The 20459-nt window shown below is 42.1% G+C and overlaps 1 protein-coding gene across 1 annotated transcript; it reads right to left on the reverse strand.

The window, feature by feature from the left end:
* Positions 1-2646: 2646 nt before the first annotated feature.
* Positions 2647-10248, reverse strand: LOC111843152 (sodium-coupled neutral amino acid symporter 2-like). Its single transcript, XM_023810466.2, has 16 exons — positions 9944-10248; positions 8684-8806; positions 8463-8541; positions 8226-8341; positions 7134-7207; positions 6954-7046; positions 6671-6752; positions 6478-6560; positions 6254-6312; positions 5978-6130; positions 5786-5865; positions 5532-5632; positions 5065-5189; positions 4804-4948; positions 4615-4712; positions 2647-4480 (listed from the first exon to the last, which is right to left on the reverse strand). The coding sequence occupies exons 2-16, from the start codon at positions 8803-8805 to the stop codon at positions 4379-4381; spliced, it is 1512 nt and encodes a 503-aa protein (XP_023666234.1). The 5' UTR covers position 8806; positions 9944-10248; the 3' UTR covers positions 2647-4378.
* Positions 10249-20459: the final 10211 nt, after the last annotated feature.

The raw sequence follows: 20459 nt of genomic DNA on the forward strand, positions 1-20459 counted from the left end.
AATTAAATTTAGTTTATTCTCATGCTGACTCTGATTTTCCTTGGCCAAATCCCCTTCCATTAAACAGTGTCCGTTCGGTAACCATCACACTATGTATCTCTGTTCTAGTGTATTGGAACTGGTCTCTGGCAATGGAAGATGACATAACATGGGTACAGAGTACCAGGACAGTCAAGTATGCATATTGAGAAACACTCAATGCCACTCCTACAATCTGACTGGCCACCCAAGATGCCATCCCAAAATTTCTGCCATGTTATTGGTTTTCACCTTGCTATGCAGCGGGTGTTTGGCCAACATTCCTTGCTTGCCCAGATAACTTTGTGCATTAATAGTCGTAACTCTGGCTTTTCAATATCGCAATGCAGGTTTTCTTTTACGCGTGAACACGTCACCTCAGGAACTCACGTTACACGGCTAACCTGCTCCGGAGCATGTTTCTGGCTGTAATATCTTTCAACAAGCAAGCCAGGCAGTTTTTAATCATGGACTTTTGATGTCAGCAGACAGAGGTGCACACTGATCATTGTGGAGTTTCTAGCTCTTTTGCTGTATGTGTTAAATCTTGTTAGTATCTAAGAAAAGAGGCGATCTCTGCTCTAACAAGATATTGGTTCAGCAAAGTTCAGCGTTTCCATATTCTTTTACGGGCGAATATCCATGTGCATGTCCTGGGTTTGCACAATCCAGTTTTTCAATTCAATATATTTTTATATAGCGCCTTTCACAACAGAGTCATCCAAAGAAGCTGCACATGACTGTGTTGTTATACATTCCTGTATTATTTATGCAGAATTTATGCAGAATTAAGTTTTGTTTGGTGGTTGGCTTAGAGCATTTGACTACCTAGCCTTAATTTTTTTAAATTAACCCAGAAAGAGGTCCTATATTTATTTGTCATTGTTAATGATATTCCACTTGAGTATTACCGCAATAATGATACCGACGACCAACAAGTATGTGTGTGCATTTAGCCTATTAATGTATGTTTTAGCCAGTTATTAGTAGAATATTAATGCATATAAAAATTCTGCATGCTGTCCGCTCACATTATAACACATTAATTGTGACCACCTCTAGACATACCTTCTCCATTCTTGGGCCACTCCAGTTAAAATTTCCTCGAACGGCCTCTGGTGACGGATAAGTACCTTAAAGTGTAGGAAAAAGGGGGGTTACACTTTGCTAATCTGAAGAGGCACCGCTGATCAAGCAAAAATTCCAGCATAAACTTTCGGTTCACTGGGATCCTTCAGTAGACCTTCCAGACTGCCGCGCTGTTGTTCCCTAGAGGAGGTGTGCAGGGACTGTGAAGCGCGCGCCACCAGCCGTCCACTTCGTTTCTGCCCCGCAGCGATGCTAAGTTCACCGATTAACACAAGGGGGCGCAATTTACCATGATTTCACCCGCAAGTCTGCGGGTGACACAGCAACATTAGATGTCGCTGTGGAGCGATAAGAGAGTGAGGGACTCAGTTCATATAAGGCAAGATAGGTTACATTATTTGGATATCCTCGATTCCGAAAGCTGTCATGACATAACAGGTCGTTGCAGTTGTTTTTAATACCAGATATTGTTTTTTTTTTACAATAAGTCCTAAATACTAAAGTCATGCTCCCGTACTCTTGTAAATAAACGAGGAGCGCCTCATGGCTCATTAATGAATAACTTACATTGTTAAGTTATATTTGCATTTTGCAATACCGTTCCGGTTTGACATCATGAATTGTTTATGAATCATGCCGTTTCTTAAGTTGGATCCAGCTAATCGCAGTAATTAAATAAAGAAAACCTTATAAGAAAACAATGGAACTTTTCTTATCTCCGTTACATCTGGACGGATCGCTAGCACTTCTGTTTGTGTGATTAGACTGAGTAGGCTATGTATTTATTTAGCAGTCGCTTTTCTACGGAGGGACAGCAGATAGTACATCACTAGAATACAGCTATCCGGGAGCTAACTAGCGCGGCTAGGCTGAGATTCCGTGAATGACCAGTAACAATGCAAATTAGCATCAGAGCTATACACTACATTACAGGAACAAAAAGCCGGACAGATTGGGCTTTTCAAATCAAAGATACCATGAGGACAAGTCAATGGTTGGAGAATCAAGTTAAAAATGCATTTTGATTATTATGATTTTGGGTTGTAAACTATATGGGATTTAAACAGGCATAATCGCTCCAGGTGAGTAATCAGGGGTATGAGTATGTAGGGATACGGCTGCTCCAGGAGATGTTCCTAATATTTCATCGATAAATGAAACATCATTCGGAGCCGTAGCCTGTATTTAAATGCGAACGCACTTTTTCTGCAGACATCTAATCTAGATTGTATCTTACCCAACTACGCAGGATTCAGTGTTGTGGCGAGTCCAAAGGGGACAAGAGTATCACCTATATGGATAAACATGTAAATCGTTGTGAATTTTCCAAAAGAGCACCCTTTGCATTCGAAATGAACTGAATCTGACAGATAAGTAGTCAAAGATTTCGCTGAGGGGGGGAGCAGCAGCACAGCACCCATTATTTACAACAATCTCCCCGTTTCCACGGAAACATCGTCTCCATTGTAGCTATTCTGAAATGACGAATGGGTTTCATGGCCGCGACAGGTTAAAGAAAACAACACACGTGACACGCGGTAGGGAGAATTCAATTGCTTTATTAATAATTAAACAAGATAGAGTATGTTTCATTGAAACAGGATCAGCAGTTTAGCACCGAGTTTATTTCTCTGTGCCAGGGGAAAGAAACTACATAGCTCACATAGAACAGTCTAAATCCCAGCAGACATCGCAGGGCCCACGTCTAACAGTGAACACGTATGCAGATCCAACACACAAACAACTCCTAGCTTTACAGTGGCGAGGGAGGCTTCTTCTCAGCAGTGTCTAATAATGGCAGGCGCTGGTGTGACGGCCGGCTACTTCTACTACAAAGCCATTATGCTAAGTTGTACTGTACCACTGTTTGTGCCTATGGGGGCGGGGGGGCTTAGGAAATTCCAACCGTTTACCTCCTTTAGTAAATTCACATAAGCAAAACAAAATCCAGCATATATACATTTCACTAATATATATACACATTATATACATATTATATATAGTAAATACATTGTAAATACACCTTTATGGTGTTGCTAAAATAAGTGGTGACTAAGTTTGATGACGGGTGACCGACGTTTTGGAAGCACTGATGTATGCTGTGCGTATACAAAAAAAAATAATAACATTCAAAAACACAGTAGTACTATGAGACAGGGCTGCCTTTTAAGTCACACACTCCAGGATTTCAACCTGGGATATATGCTTCCGAGCACTGCGTCTCAAGTAAAATGCTATCTGGGTGAATAACTGACCCCTTACTCTTCACAGAGCAAGGTAACCCAGTCTTAACGGACTCCCAGAATGCAGTCTTTAAGTACAGTACTGGTTCAGTACACGGCTAGTTTCAAGTAATACAAGTCACGGGTCAGGATGGACCCCATCCCTCTCGCTCCCCCATGCAGTGTTTCCTACCAGACCGTACCCTACATCTGCAGATGTAGTACATCTACATGAGGCGATGTGATGCCTTTCACGCTAAGCTGTCAGCGTGTTGACACATCTCCACCGTGAGTATAATGGTGTGTGTCTCAAGCACAGGGTAACAATACTATATAATGTGGTAATAATACACTAAATATCACTTCATGTAACGCTGACCTGACAGCTAGATGTTCTTGCGGCACATATGGGAAAAACACTGGCATTAACATCTACCCATGAACAAAAGAAAAAAGGAATTTGGAGCAGTCTGGACATTAAGTGCTTTAAATCCAAATGAGTTCTACAGTATTTTTTGGCAAATGTTTACAGTTTCGACTTAGTGTCTATACAGAAACAGCATCCCCAGCAGTTTTGAAGCCCAGTTAAATATACGCTATGTACGGGTCCCATGCCATGACTTCTGGATACTTCCAGTTTCAGGGGGAGGGAGGGGGATTTTTCTGTTGAGATACAACTGACCTTCTGTTTTGTTTTGTTTTTTAAATAGCAACTTCCATATTCAGTCAAGAGGCACAATAAAAAGCTTGCACTGTACCACAACAACAACAATGAAAAAAAGAACAAAAGTTACCAGAATACCATCCATGTGGTCTAAATGAATACTGTACATTGTCAAACACATTCTTTCAGAATGGTACAGGACGCTGCCCAGGGTTGTGCTTCAGTAAGTTTCCAACTGCAATCCTTCCAGTCCCACCTGTGGTCTCCGGAATGTGACCGCCAGCCCGGTGGTTTTGGAGACTGCGGGGGGCAGCTGTGGGGTAGCTGCTAGCACCCCACCCCCTATCCGAGGCTGCTAAGGGCGGGGGAGGGGAGATGTGGCCACTTAGTGACCGACTTCTTTGTTGGTGTTGTGAAACCAGTCCAGCATAATCAGGGACATGCAGCTGATCATGACAACAAACCCCAGGATCAAGAAGAGGACAGCCTGAGGGTAGAGGGAGGGGAAGAAGTGACAATTCAGTCCAGCTGCGCCCAGTTCTTGCCATCAGAACACTGCCACATAGAAATGCCTCAATTTCATTAAAAAAAAAAAAAAAAAAAACACACACGATCACTTACCCCGATCTTCTGGATAGAGTTCATTGGCTCCTTCTTCACCAGCTTGATGTAGAATGCAGATGGAAGGATGAAGATCAGCATGCCAGCAGCAGACGCTCCTAGAGATGAGGGAAGACATGGGGAGAGTCAGAGACAAGAAGGGCGGCCCCGTCGGGCAGCACCACGGAGGAGCAGCAGAAGGTTGCTCACCAATGACGCCGAAGATGTCCCGGATGCTGGGCACGAAGATGACGAGCACATTGGTGCCGCCCAGGAGGATGAAGGTGATGATGCCATGCCGGATCCAGCTGAAATCCTTGGAGGCGCAGAGCAGTTGGTTGACAGAGGTGCGGATCTGTTGGGTGGGACAGAAAACAGGTAAGGACAGCCGCTTCGATGGCTACGGGCCAATTATCCAGCCCGAGAATGGTAACCGCTAACTAGGCCAACGGAGGCAGCAGAGGTACGCACTGGGAAGAGCACAACAGGAACGGTCAAGGTGACTGCGGTCAGGACGGCCAGGCGCACGATGAGGAGGACCACGTCGAATTTGAAGATTCTGCGGTAGGTGTGAAGCAGCTCTGGTTCTACATTGCCTGTAGAAAGAATCAGCCTCGGGTCAGGCTAAGTCCAGCCTTCAGAACATCCATCCATCCATCCATCCACCAATCATTTATCCAACACAAGCCCATGGGGGCCCTCCGCACTAAACCCAACATCAACCCAACTTCACCTACTGGCTACTACCTGTGTAGCTGTCTTATCAAAACAACAACAAATAACAAAAATCTAGATGGAATCTTCTGCTCAATGGTAAACATGCATCCAAGTGACTTACAGAAGATATACTGGACAGTCCAGTTTAACTGCTTACATCAAATTGCCCAGGCACCTATATAAATAGTGCAGATATTCAATGGTAGGAGTAATAGACTCACCGTAGAAGGAGAGATAGCCAAACAGGGCAGCCAAGAGGTACATGATGAACATGGACAGGAAGGAGACGTTGGCCACGTTCTGCATCTTCTTACGGGAGCGACTAGGGAGAGGAGTAACGTGTCGTACATGAAGACACTGGAACTGACCACCGATCAACATTCTTTAAATTTTTAAATTCTTTACCGCTAACGCATAGCCTAGCAGTTTCTGATGACTCTTCTTGAGCCTTGCGCTATGAAGAGGACATACTTACTCTTTCAATTCCTCGTACATGGGCAGCACCGCAGGGTGGCACACGAAGGCAAAGGTCAGGATAGGAATAGCATATGCCGTCTAAAAATAAAAATACAGACAATCCATAAAACTTTTAGATCGGTCCGGCAGCAATGGTGACCCCGCATGTCCATTCCCCTGGCGCATGACTGAAACCTTCTCCATAACGCACCTGAGAGTTGTGGACAAAGTATTTTGGCGTGCAAGCATCATCTTCGTAGGCTGTGAGGTTCTGCTCCGAGTGAGAATCAGCGATGCCCAGGGTGACGTTCTCTGAGTCCTTGTTCAGCATGCTGCAAGTAATCTGGAACTTCTTGTAGATAACCTGTGAAAGAATGCCCCATTGGAAATTAGCCTAGTTATGTATCACTGTAGGGTATTTTTCTTTGTCAATTGCGAAAAAAGCCTTGACAGTGAAAGCAGATGGGTCATTAACAACCAAACTCACCACAATCAGGAAGAAGACCATGCAGAGTAAGGAGAAACCACTGGTATATCCAAGGTAACCTGGAATTCCAGTGGTAAATATCATATTAAGTACACAGATGGAAATGTCATCATACATCCTGTTTTTTTCCCCCCCAGACACACCCTGTAATTATTCACACTCTACGTCCTCGGCCAAGTACACACTCCTTCGCAAACTTCTTAGCTGCCTCTGTTTTTGCTTACCGAGATTTCTTAGAAGTGACAGGGGCAAGATGAGCACAAAGGAGACGATTAGCATCAGGTAGTCACCGTTGAGGTACCATTCTCTACAAAACAGATGTAGACACACTTAGCCTGGAACCGCAAGTGACTCACAGCCCTCCAAGGGTTTTGAGAGTCAAAAAACAATAAGCAAATTAAATAATCTGGAACATACCCCGAGTTTTCGTGCATCCCCAAGAAAGCCTGGATGACTTCTGGCAGTTCATACTTCACAATGTAGAGGTAGCTGGACATGGCTGTGGAGCGTCACACAAACGTTACTCTCGTCCAGTGTTTACATAATTACCCTCAATTTTCGTGGAAAAACAGCAAAGCTTGTATCTGCGCATAGTTCTCAGAAGTATAGTATGTGCAACTTCCTTTTTAACCACTATTTTTTTTTTAAAAAAGAGGACTTCCTGCCTCTTGTTTCTGGGGAGTGACTAGGGGCTCCTTACCTCCAATGTTTTGCACGGTGATCGATATCGAAGCAGCCAGTTTTCCAGGCAGGCCGAAAGCTTTGTAGCCCAACTGTTCGTAAACTAAGGCACCTGGAGAGACCACAGCAAGTTTACACTTAGTAACAACAGGCAGAGGCAATAATTAAACAAGTCTTTAATTAACCAAACCATCCTCACCTCCTTCATTGGCCGTTTTCAGCAGCAGGTGCACAGAGTAAAGGGAGAATATTAAAACTGAGACGAGGAGTATCCTGAAAGATTAAAAACAAAAGAGGAGCAGAGTTATTCCCTGGAAAGATGCCCCCCGAGCACTGGGCCCCACAGCTGCTGTACAGGGGAAAATAAGAGCAGGCAACAGAGCACGACCCCCGTAAAGGTCACGCATCGGCGCTTTAACACGTGCACGTGAATAACACCCAGCATTAATAATGCAGGTTATTTCTTGGCTGGTCACATTATGGGTGCACAGCTGCAGGAAATGTTTATCGCAGCCATCAATGCACAGTTTGGCTGTAAGTTATTCAAGTACTAACTAAATACCATTAGCAGTAATCAATATCATAAATATTATAATAACACTATATATACTATGTGTATATATATACATACACTAATACATGGACTATAGTATAAACATATACACTATAATATACATATACACACACATAATAGATGGACACACACTTTAGCATATAAATATATACCTACACACGCATACATACACACACACATATATATATATATATATATATATAAATATACACACTACGCCATCATGCCATCATATATAACATATGAGAAATAATGCAATAATTACTGCCAACGAATTTCCTCAATAAAGCATCTAATATCTAAAAATATCTAAAGATACCTAATGTAAATACATACTGTAAAGGTTTTTTTTTTTGCAATTTAGTGGATAATTGCCCACTAAAGTTCCCCTGAGCAGAACTATCACAGTAGTGAGAGCTTCATCGGGATATCAGGGTGTAAACACTGTCAGCTGCTAGCTGGGGCGTGGAGGATCTGGGCTCTGGGTCGGGGCCCGGAGCCAAAGCAGGGCCGATATGAGGCCGAGCACGCCGGCGATTACGTTTTTCTGTTTCTAAACATCGCCGATGGGTAGAACAGTCCCCCAAATTCACCTAAACGTGCTGAAAGTAAGTCTGAATACAGACAGGCGGCTCCCGCCGGGGATTTCCGGCGTGCCGATTCCTGTGCTGACAAATCAGACCCAAGGTGAGGCACCAGACAGCTAAGGACACTCACACGAACAGGGCGATGCCCGTGTTGGCCATGGCGTAGGACAGGGCCAGGATGCCACTGCCCATGATGGCGTTACCCAAGTTGAAGACGGACATCCCGAAGGAGGTCGTACCAGGATGCTGAAAAAAAGAAGAATTTATAAATAATAATAATAATAATAATAATAATAATAATAATAAAAACAACAATAATAATGATTAGTCACATTTGGAGAGTAAATAAATGATGAGTGAAACCTACATATTCCGTTTCATATTTCTTTTTCCCCAGCTGATGATCATGGAGGAAGTTCTGATTCTCTGCATCACCTTCATCAGGACTAAAACACAGAGAGGGCAGAAATGAAATCAGATATGCTCTGTAAAGGAAGCCCTCCTGTAGGAGGACATACTTCATGATCATAAACGAACAGAATTCTGGCCGACTTTGAGGATCTAAAACTCAGCTCTATGCAGCCTCACCTGCGCATTAACTGTTTTTCCAGGGCAAAATTGTGCTGAGGGCTGCTGGACGTGTCGGGGTTACTGCGCACTGCCGATGGGTTCAGATGGGTCGTTTCCGTCTTAGGTGCCGTTTGGTTCATTCTACGGGCGAAGCGCAGGAGTTCAGGTTCACATTTCACGTCGATCCACCTCCGCCTCTCACATGCATGCGCTTACAATACGTCAAACCCCGGGGGTAACCGAACAGTCAAAGCGGTGTGCCCGGAGACCACGTGACCCGCGCTCAGACTAGGAAAAGGGGGGGGCTGACTCATCCAAGGAGTGGAAAAATACCAGCCAGAGTCAGGCTCCTGACACAATCCATGTTTAGCCGGATCCCTGTATGCTGCCCATTTCCAACCAGTGCCGTTATCGTCACAGCCTAAAGAAGCCACGAGTGTTGACATTATAAATAAAAGGCTAGTTACGTCAGTCAGTCGTGTAAGGAGGAAATATAAACACGATTCCTAAAAACGTTTCCACTGGTATATACCAAATAAATCTGGCATTAAAAAACGTACAACGTGGTGATATAAAGAAGAGATCCAGGGCATATTGATCGCTTGTTTTTATTCATAGCAAGCAAAGCTGAGCGGGATGGACGCGCGGACACGTGCTTTTCCATTAATGCGCAGCATCCCTCGGCGAAGCGCCTTAACTATTCGGCACCGCACTCCTTCCTTTAAAAAGATAGATAGATAGATAGATAGATAGATAGATAGATAGATAGATAGATAGATAGATAGATAGATAGATACTGTGTTTACAAGAAAAAGCACAAAGGCCGGTCTCTATCGAATAGGAGGCATCCCGCCCTCCTCCTCCGTCAGAATGTAAATCATTCAGCTGGACAGTCACAAGACTGCAGCATCGCAGACCTTATTTATTTATTTCAGTTCCTGTCTGACCTACAATTCCGCTCATACCTACTTTGAAGGGCACCAGATAATGCAAAAGATGGTTTTAAAAAACCAAGAAATTATGTGATTTTTTCCCCCAGCTGTATCCAAAGATAATTAAAGATTCTGGACCATTTAGTAGTTAAATTATGTATGGCAACATAAAATATTTCAATACTAATTCCCAAACTCTAGTGTTAAACTGCAAATAAGTCATTTTTAAGCGCGACACATAAAGGTGATAAAAAGCGGAAATAATGCCCTAATAGGCGAGGAACCGGAGAGGAACCGGCAGAAGCCATGTCTCTGTCAATAAAGTGCCAAAAACCAGTTATCTTACCTTACTGACGACAGTAGACAGATTTAAAAATCCTCCGAATGAAAAAATGCCCTTAAAAATACCCTTTTCGTGAACCAAAAAATTTAATTAAATTCACGAAGTGTAAAATGGTGTATTTAAACAGTTTAAATACAATCACTTAAGTTATTATATACAATTAAATACAAAAATACCTATTTAACTAGAGATATACGTTTAAGTTATAATATAAATATTAGGGGGAAACGGTGTTCCCTCGGATGAATGGACCCAGACCTCTCGCAAACGCACTCCGAAGTCGCTGTGTCGATGAGTATCCGGTTCGATGGTTATATCAGCCTAGCTGCGTTGCATCAGCTTCTCGAACCAATAGGGCGGGGCCATGCAAGGCACAGCTAAGGGATGTCTGTGTACAAATACAGAACAATGGACGCCCCTTCCTTCCCTGTCTGCAGCGGTCAGCAGTTGAAACGTACCTCGGGGACATTTACATGTTGTCACCGGACGGTGCATTTGGAAGTGAGCTTTGATGAAACCACGTGTGAAACGATGCTTGTGGGAAATGTGTCACAAAAGGCATCAGGCGTTTAAAAAAAGGCAACTGGTGTGGGGGAATAGACATTTGCGTGGCCGCGCTGTCATATTCATGCGATTGTCGCTGTCGCTGCAATGCCGCATCGTCACGGATTCGTTTCTAAGTGTTTTTCCTATTCCCACCATCCTGCTCTCAAGGAGATCGGACGCGGGGGGTAGCCTCGCCATGCGCCGTATCCACATAGCCGGGTAATGCATCACGACGGCTGCCTGGTTTTATGTCAGGACACCTACTGGCTAGTTTATTGAGGTACAGAACCTTTCACCAACATTGGATAAGACATTTGTGTGAATCATCTATATTTTCTGTTGATTAAACCGAATGCCACTCAACTGCACAAGTCTAACATCACCGCATAATTGATTTCTAGGCAATCTTTTAAAATGAAATGTTCTCTAGGCATGGTTTATAGAAGTAAAACGTGAACTTGTATATTTCAGCGTAATATAATATTAATATTTCGTCAGTCATTTCCAGGTATCCATCCATCAATCAAATGCATCATGGGGGATCATGGTGAGCAATGACAACCTTAATGAACACTGTAAGTGGAGTATGTACTTGATTACTTTAGCAAATTAAACAATATTTGGAATTTGGAATGCTTCTTTCCAAGCTTTTTGATCTGTATAAGTGGTTGATCTATAACCGTGATCACTATAAATGGCTTCCACTGTACTACGTTAGGGGGCCCAAATGACCCCACAATGTGATAAAAATCCTGTTATTTTGACATAATGGGGACCATTTTTCAGTCCCCCCAAGGGAAAAACTCAATTTTATATAAATCTGTGACTGCAATCAAAAAACTAAAAATGCCAAAAGTCTTGTATTTTGTTTGGTTACTGATGGTTAAGGTTAGGGCTGGGTTGGGGTTAAACACTGTCATTCTTTTTTTCTTCTTTTCTTACACTTCACTTTGATTGCCCTACTTTGCCTTGTGGTAACCCGCCCGCTTCAGTCTAGTTAACTGAGGCTAATGCGGCGAGCACAGAGAATATGACAGGAAAAAGAAAGTAATTTTCTTTAACTGCCAAAAATCAGCCAAACAACAATAAGCACTTTGAAACAATGTAACATTGTGAAAATGCGCTGTATAAATAAAATAAAATTGAATTGGCCTATTTATGTACAGTACTGTATTGTATTACAGCGTATGTGAATTATACACAGTTCAGTAATTTAATTTGTACAGCACCATAATTTGAAAAGCGTTTGAAACAGCTGTACTATATTTTGAAATCGTCAATAAAATAAAGTAAATAGCAACCCTATCCCTTTTATTACCTTATGTTCATGTAATATACAAATGTCAATTAGACATAAAGAAGGAGAAAAAAATTGGTTATAATGGTCATCTGCTTATAGTTTCAATTTCAATTTCACCCAGACAGATGTGATCACTATATAGTTTCCACTGTATAGAAAGAACCCATACAGATGCACACGGACAGACAAACAGACATTGAATTCCAGAAAACATGCAAACACTAAAAGGCAAATCAGTACTGATTCAAATAGCTCCCAACAGCAGATATCTGGCAGTGATGGAGCATCTGAACATTGCTGAAGGTTTCCATGGATTTGGATTTGTATGAGACAAGATGCCTTTTACTGCGTTCTTGAATCTTGGTTTCCTGCTGCCTGTTGCATGAGGTGAGGTGTCCTCACCCCTGAGAAGTCAAATGTATCCCACAATGCACCATTACGTGTTTTTGCCCACCAAGCAGGTGCACTAATTGTTATCTTGTTTACTGCATCTGAGTCCATCAGAAATATCATCAGCCGAAACCTGAAATATAATCATAGGCTTCTGTCGACATCTTTGCTCATTCTGCCCTCAAACACAGAACTCCAGTGGGAAACAATCGACTAACCATGCCACAGATAGACAAAAATGTGCTGAATAAGTACACGTGAGACAAATGAGTGGCTGGCTGGCTTGGTAGCATGAGAGGTAAGTAGCTGTAACAAAAGCAAATATGCATATTTGACATGACTCATGCATTTGCTATCGATGTATAAACAAGTGACACAGGAAAACTTCCGTCTGGAAAAAATGTAGCCACTGAATGACTTTCAGTTTAGTTTGATTGTTGAGTTCAGACAGAAAAGTGTGTAGGATTCTTGTAACAATGCTATTTTAAGTGTTCTAATAATCTTCTGAGGCTCATATAACAGTATCGTTTATGTGTTTTGTAGACTTTTGTCAGAAGTAGATTTGCATTTGGATTTTTCAATACATTGATCACACTTACTAATTTTAGTTATGCTGGGTGGTTGTGTGTGAATGTACGTGTCCCTTGATGTACTGGCATCTTGTGCAAAGTGTATCCTGTTGCGGGGGCCTCTCTCCAAACCCTCTCATCCCTGGCCTGGACCAGTGACCATGGAAAATGTTGGAGACATTGTGTGGTCTAGCTGAAAGAGTTAAGATGAATGTAGGAAATGCTTTCAGGTATTAATTCTGAAAGAAAATATATTTTGTTCAAAGGAGGTAAAACACATATTTGAAGATCACAGGCATTCACATAACTACCTGTTAATTCCTCATACTGAAATTCCAGTTAAAATGTATACAGTCGATCCTTCAGCATCACAACTTTCCCCACTGCGGTTTCCATATATCACACAGATGGTCCAGTAGGAGAAACTAAATGAGAATTTTGGGGGAGCTTATGGGAGTTTTCTGAAAGCTGCAGATGACACAAAACATTTAGTAACAAATAAATGCATTAAATATATGTACGGTGCTGGTTTGGAGGACGTGAAGCGTGTTTACGGCAGCCTCTTATGTGATATCTCAATTTTTGTGATATCTTTGTATCTCGCGTTTCTCATATTTTCTTGCATTGTTTTGCTTCACTTGCATCCTGCTGAACCAAAAGGACCAAAAAAATTTACGTGGTTTTTCCAGATCTCAGGGGACCTACATCCCTAACTCCTGCAATGTGGAAGGGTCGACTGCGTAGCGTGATCACATGTTTATTGCGGCATTTCTTTAAATACGTTTCTTGCTTGGAGTGTCTTTCAATATCAATGTTTATCAATGAGTGTCTGTAAGATCTGAATAGTAATCTGCACAATATGCTATTAACAGCATAACAATAACAAATGAATGACAGTTATTCAATGCACCAGATACCTGTCATTCATCCATTAATGTACCAGGTGATGTCAGGGGGTGAAAGTCTCCAAGGTAAAAAGGTGCAAATCAACAATAAATTTCATGCAAACAGGCTTGCTGGTCTAAGCGTAATTGAACTACCCTCATGGCTGAAGTGTACCCTCAGAAATAACTGGGGACACATTGTTCGAAATACAAAAAAAGCAACATAAAAGAGATTCAGTGTGAATATGACACCAGAACGTGGTCTTTGTGCTGGCCGTCCTGAGCTGTGGCAGTCGGCTGCAGCTGCGCATTGTTCCCTGCAGCTGAAGCTCCGATATCATAGACCGTGCCGCGTCCCCCGTAACCAGGAAATTCTTAGAAATAATGGCGCCATTGTCATTTCCTGTGTGCGATTGGCACATTGGACAGAGGGGAAAGCACTCATCATGCGAACGACGTGTCCTGCATACCGAGAGCAAAAAGTAATTTCCCTGCTGACCCCGGGGGGGCCACCACAAACAAGCCACTCGAAGTATTTCCTAAAAAAAAAATGTTTGATTGTTTGATTTCTTTATATAATAAACCTCTGTGTGTAGATAAACCTCTGAGCACATGCAGGAAGTCAGACGAACACTTTGGCAATGTTTTGCGACGTGTGCGAATGTTGTGAATGACGTAAATGTCCTGACTGTATAATGTGCTGCTTTTCCTATCAGTATGGCTTAATGTTGCAAGTGGAGAATTCTCTGGAGCCAGTTGGTTGCTGAGCTCTCATACATGCTGAATACAAAACATTATCCCCCCCAACAAACAAACACACCCAAAGTTAATTGTATTCTGCAGACCATCTACAGAAAATTACCACATTTTTTCCATTGTTTTCCAAAAAAAACCTACCTGACAACACAGAAGGCCAATCCCTAGCATGTGAAAACCTGTTTAATGCAAAACCAAAAATCTTGTTCAGTATTTTAAAACAACATTCCTATGCTGAAATATTTTCAGTACATTAAAAATGAGATCTCCATACTGTATCTTCTTTTTAATCCTACCTTTCCCATAAATCTTAAATGGCAAAATAATTCAGGGGGTTAATAAGAATAAAGACATTCTATTCTATTCCATTCTATTCTAAACTGCCAACCCAGAAAATGCTAAATTCCCAGATGTTTGTTTAATTAAATATAAAAGTGAAATAGTTACCAGTTACAAAAGCAACATATGGGGGTGTATATTACTATTATGATAAATTACTTTATGATAAGCATATAAAATAGCACAGAAAACAATGAAATGTTAGTGGAATTCCTATCTAAGGTGTGGGCAGAGGTACACACCCATTACCCCTGCCCTTAAGGCATCACAGGGCTATGCTTGCTCTTGGAGGCCAAACAGTAGAGTTTCTATGCTCAGCTCACTCATTTTGGAGTCTCATCAACTGGGTGTCTCTTCACTTACCGATTTTACAATCATTTTAAGAACCTAAAGAATAGTTCTATATTCAAATGACTAGAGTACCTGTGATTATTCGAGAGGTATGCATCCTGGGTTTTGGGTATGTCAATGCTGTACAAAACACAAGATTCACTCTTAATAAAATGCTCTTTTCTTTGTAGGTTCTTACCAGCATGAATATGAACAAAAAATATAATGAAACCCCCAAATTTATTGCTAGCTCCATTGTTATTGTTTATTTTCATTGTGAAATTTTAAAGAACTGCTAGACTGGTTAAAGACCTTCAAGAAGACTGCAAGAACTTCAAGAAGTTCATGTAGTTCTTATGAGTGTCATTATGGTGTAAGTGTGTATAGATGATGTGGTGGTACATCATAACGTGTATCAGCCTTGAGAGACAGACGGCTGGCTGCCACTTATGTTAGTCATTTAGACCATTTGAGGGCAGGAGCAGTTAAAGGTTTAAATGTTCTTCTGCTCAGAGGTCACATTCGATCGACACGTCTTGAGCAACAAGAGATGTTCACTTCCTATAGAAAATATGAGGCAATGGAATGATGGCAACTTTGTGGTTCAGGATTGGGAGTTACTTTAGTCCACCAATGTCAATGTCAACTCTATTTCAACTGCAGCTTTCAGCTGAATGTGCTGAGGATGTGCTCACTGCACTGGATTTGGGTGATGCACAGCTTTGGCGATTATAGACAAACCCTCACTCCATGCGTCTTCATTTGAGGTCCACAGCTAGCCCATCACCATCGAGTAAACAGGTTCAGGTTCCGGGTCAACAAGGACGTCCGACATCACACAACCGTGGGATATCGAAGCGTTGAGATCGATGACCAGCTCAGTCCTTTTGGAAAGCAAAGTACATTATTTATAAGAATTGCAGATATTTGTGAAGATTCTCAGTCATCCAGGTCATGGTTATCCCAAGAAAGGTTATTCAGGGCAACTGGACCTATTTAGTTCTTTGAAAATGTTTCACCCTTCAATCCAGAGGGCTTTCTCAATTCTGATTGACTGGTTAGAGTTGCAGGTTTATAAATCCTGCGGATCTGAAAGACAAAGGCCACTCCTTTGAAGACCAGGACGTTAAGATTCTCGACTGGGAGGCTGACTGGTTCAAATGAGGTGTGAGAGAAGCAGTGTACTGCAAGATTGAACGACCCTCGTTAAACAGAGGAGGTGTCCTAGGCATAATTTATCACCCACTTACAATGCTGTTCTTTCAACCCAACTCAGACGGTTTCACAGTCGTTCACACCCTGGCCCAGGTGGTCACAGTCACATACATGAAAATCAGGGGAAACTACAACCATCAAGTGACCATCAAGTATTAACGACTTGAGGGCTCCACAGGATTTATAAACCTGCTACTCTAACCAGTCAGTCAGATTTGAGAAAGCCCTCTGGATTGAAGGGTGAAACGTTTTCAGAGAACTAGATAAGTCCTGAATAACCTTTCTTGGGATAATTGTAGATATTGTCTTTAGCATGCATTGTCATCTGACCATGGGAAAACTCTTCCCTATGATCTCACCCCGCAGGATCTTCCTCCCAGGGAGCCTATCACCATGCCCCTCACAGCCAGAGGGGGGCACCGTCTAGCTGTGCCAAATTTGTCTGCTTGTTTTCTTCGGAATTCCTGCTCACAGCAGAACTTATATGATCAGGAATCTTAACGGTCTGATGGGCATGGCCTTTTCCCATGGACCCAGTGGAAAACTGAAACTCACGCTAGTGTAAATTTTCTTTCACAACGATGATGTTCTCAAGAGTGCTCATGTTCTTTCCCATTCCCCTCTTCTTTCCCGCATTCCCAGCTGACACATACGTGCTGATATAACACTGTCCTGGTGTGAACCATTGCACCGTCACCCGTTTTTTGCATTCTCTGTCATTTCTGCCAAATCCTTTGTGCTAGAGGTGGTTATCCAGATAAATACATCCATTTTCTGTACCCACTTGTCCCATTCAGCGTCATGGGGATCCAAGAAAAATCCCAGAAGTTATGGTTGCAAAGCAGGGAAGAACCCAGGATGGGGTGCCAACCCATCATGAGGCACACTCACACACCATTCACTCACACACCACTCACACACACACTCACTCACACCATTCACACCCCATTCACTCACTCACTCACACACACACACACACCATTCACACACGCACTCACCTATGGGCAATTTGTTAACTCCAATCAACCTCAGCATGTTTTTGGACTGTGGGGGGTAATCGGTGTACCCGGAGGAAACCCCACAATGACCCAGGGAGAACATGCAAACTCCACACACATGGAGCCAGAGCGGAGACTCGAACCCTGGTCACAGAGATCTAAAGCAGTAGTACTTCAATATATACACAAGCTGGTCAAAATAAACTTGAATGTTAATCTCCAGCTATTTTGCATGAGATTGCAGTGATAATGGTATTATTTTATTTTCACCTGCATCCTCCAAAGGGATATTTGACAATTATTCTCCATTTTTTCCCCACCAGATAAAGTCAGTGGGAAAGGACGCAGTGATACTCAGCATGAAATGATGTCTGTCACGAAACCTAATAAAAGATTTCAAAATATGTATCTGTCAACCTCCAGAGGGGTGAGAAAATGGAACAAACTCCACAGGCGAGGAGGGTATTATATAACAGCAGAAGCAGCCTTCGTGTAAGACTGTAGAATTTAGCGCAGGCTTGGTATGTACTGGGACAGAGTCTACGTACTCTAACTTCCACATCGCAGTGTGGAAGAGCATCTACAACTCTAACAGCAATTCATTCTTAGAAACGGGTGCAGTTAGGTGTGCCATTTTGTGAGCAATCGACCTGTTATTTTTGGGGTAGGTGAGGTTCTGGGATTTACAGTTATTTAAAGTTACGAAACCCGCTCATCCCAAGGGCTTATGGCTTTGAAGACTGTAGGCGTATTTTCATAGTGAAGAGTTTCAGGCCCATGTTGCGGGGATGAAAGCCTTTAGAAAAGACTTACGTCATAAGACCTTACAGTAGCTGTGCAACGCATCATTTTGACAATTATTTAATATTCAATGCTTTTGCTTAAGAATGCTGTAAATGGGAAATCAGATGTACTGAAAGGCTTATATGTAAAAGGCATTTTTTAATGACTTTTTCCATTATTGTTAAAACAACTGAGAATTTAGGAGATTACAGATGCTCCTCCATTTACGAACGAGTTACTTTCCGAACGGCCGTTCGTAACTTGAAATGTTCGTAAGTCGTTATTCAACATTATTTTAAGGGTATATGCAAGTACAGAGAAATAGGATGCTGGGAGTACGCAAGCCACGCTGCTGTGCGGCGGCCAGAAGTCGTACTAAGTGGAATTTTAAAATTTTGTTGATGTTGCGGAAGCCCAACAAACACAATTTGGACTTACAGTCTTCTTCATTCGTATGTTTGAAAGTTCACACGTTGAAAGTTCATAAGTAGAGGAGCGTCATTCCAGTTAAATGTCCAATGTATTTATGATGTAGGGTTTCTGGCTGGATCTTGGCCTGTCTATGCTCTCCCAAGTGAGTTAGAAACTTTGAGGTATAGTAGAACATTTCTCATTGCACCATAGGTCTCGGACCTGAACCCTCAAGCAAGGCCGCACCGGTGCCTTATGAATGCCTGATCAGTGGGGTTGATGTGTGGGGGGTTGCTGGTTCAAATCCCAGTGTTGGCAGTGTGATTGTGTCCCTGAGCTACACTCTTTATCCCCAGTTGCTACAGGGATTGTCGGACCCTGCTTTCTCAGAATAATGTGTGTTGCTTTGGATTAAAAAAAGACTGTTAGCCAGATAAACCACAAATGAGTGCGATGGTTTCATTTGGGTTTAAAAACATCTGCCATGGCTGAATCGCAGTACATCAAGGTCAATTACAGTTTCACCTCATCTTAATCCACACCGGCTGTCAAGGTAAAGAGTCAGACACAGACAAATTTCAGCCTGGAACCGGAGGCCTCCTGTAAATATTATAAATAATAAATAAACGAACAATGAAAATCTCACAGACCTATATATATTAATAAAATATGGGACAGGCTTTCAGCAAGAATGTCAATCAATGCTTGCCGTTTATCTATGAAATACGATATCAAGTCATAACACAGCGAGAGCACTTCTGACTGACATATATACAGTATATATATCTGGGAGACCTTCCAGTAACATATATGAAATTATTAGAACAAATATAGTATAACATATATAGTATATGCAGCATACATATTAAATAACTTGGTTCACTGATATTTATTAGTTAATCATTGGGGAAAAGTACTTTCACACGATTATTGTTTATAGCCGCCCCTCTGAATCTATGGGAATTGATATTTCTTAAACCAATAATTGTTTGATTTTATTAACATTCTTTGTACCTCTGACCTCCGTTCCAGCTGCACCACCCTCGACTCTTCTTACAAAATCCTTTGTGCTCATCAGGAAGTACGGGCAATGAGTACAAAGGGGATTCCACTGGATCGTGTGGGCTCGTGCAACTTAACGTATAACATACCGAATAGACAGGTGGAGGTTGACTTACGGCCCATTCCAGATTAATTTACCAAATTTCTCTTAATATATTGACAACGTTAAAAATGAAACAATTCAATGTATATGTTTGCTACTGTAGGGAACCTAGTTAAGCTGGAATTTTTCTGGTCACTTTTGTAAGGTTAAGGTAAAGCTTTCTGTAAGGCATGTGGACCTTATTGGAGCTGACAGCACCTCCCTAGTAAACCATCTTGGGGACTAAGTCTATCTTTGAAGATCCACTATGTGGCCAAAGGTATGGTGACATCCCTATTAATTAGAGTAATTGCCTAATTAAGTCACGCCCATCACTGACACGGGTGTATAATTAAGCCCACAGTCACGCGATCTCCTGCAGCACATATTAGCTGCAGAATGGGTGTTGTATTAAACAGACTAGTGACACTTCGCACCATCACAGGATAATAATAAGCAGAGGTGGAGATTTTAGGTCCATAGAGTACAAATCCACACGTTTTGTTTCAACCAAACTGTTGACTCTTTATACTCAACTGGTTGGTTGATACAAAATCATGGTCTGGATTTGTACTCTCTGGAGCTGAAATCTCCACCAGTAAAACTTACTGATCAGGGTGGGGGGATGGGACTGCTGTTAGTAAAATTCACTGATCGGGGGGAGAGGGGCAATGTGCTGGCAAATTGATTGGCCAAATTTGAGATATATTATTATTCATTACAATACGAATGAATAAGACCTAGACTGACCGATACACCATTTGTGGGACCGTGACCACAGGAATAACCTACAGCTGATGGGTAACTTCTAAAATCATGGCTTCTCAGCTTTTGTGTTTAATCAGTGCTGTACC

Source organism: Paramormyrops kingsleyae, chromosome 3, assembly GCF_048594095.1.
Source record: "Paramormyrops kingsleyae isolate MSU_618 chromosome 3, PKINGS_0.4, whole genome shotgun sequence".
Lineage (NCBI taxonomy): Eukaryota > Metazoa > Chordata > Actinopteri > Osteoglossiformes > Mormyridae > Paramormyrops > Paramormyrops kingsleyae.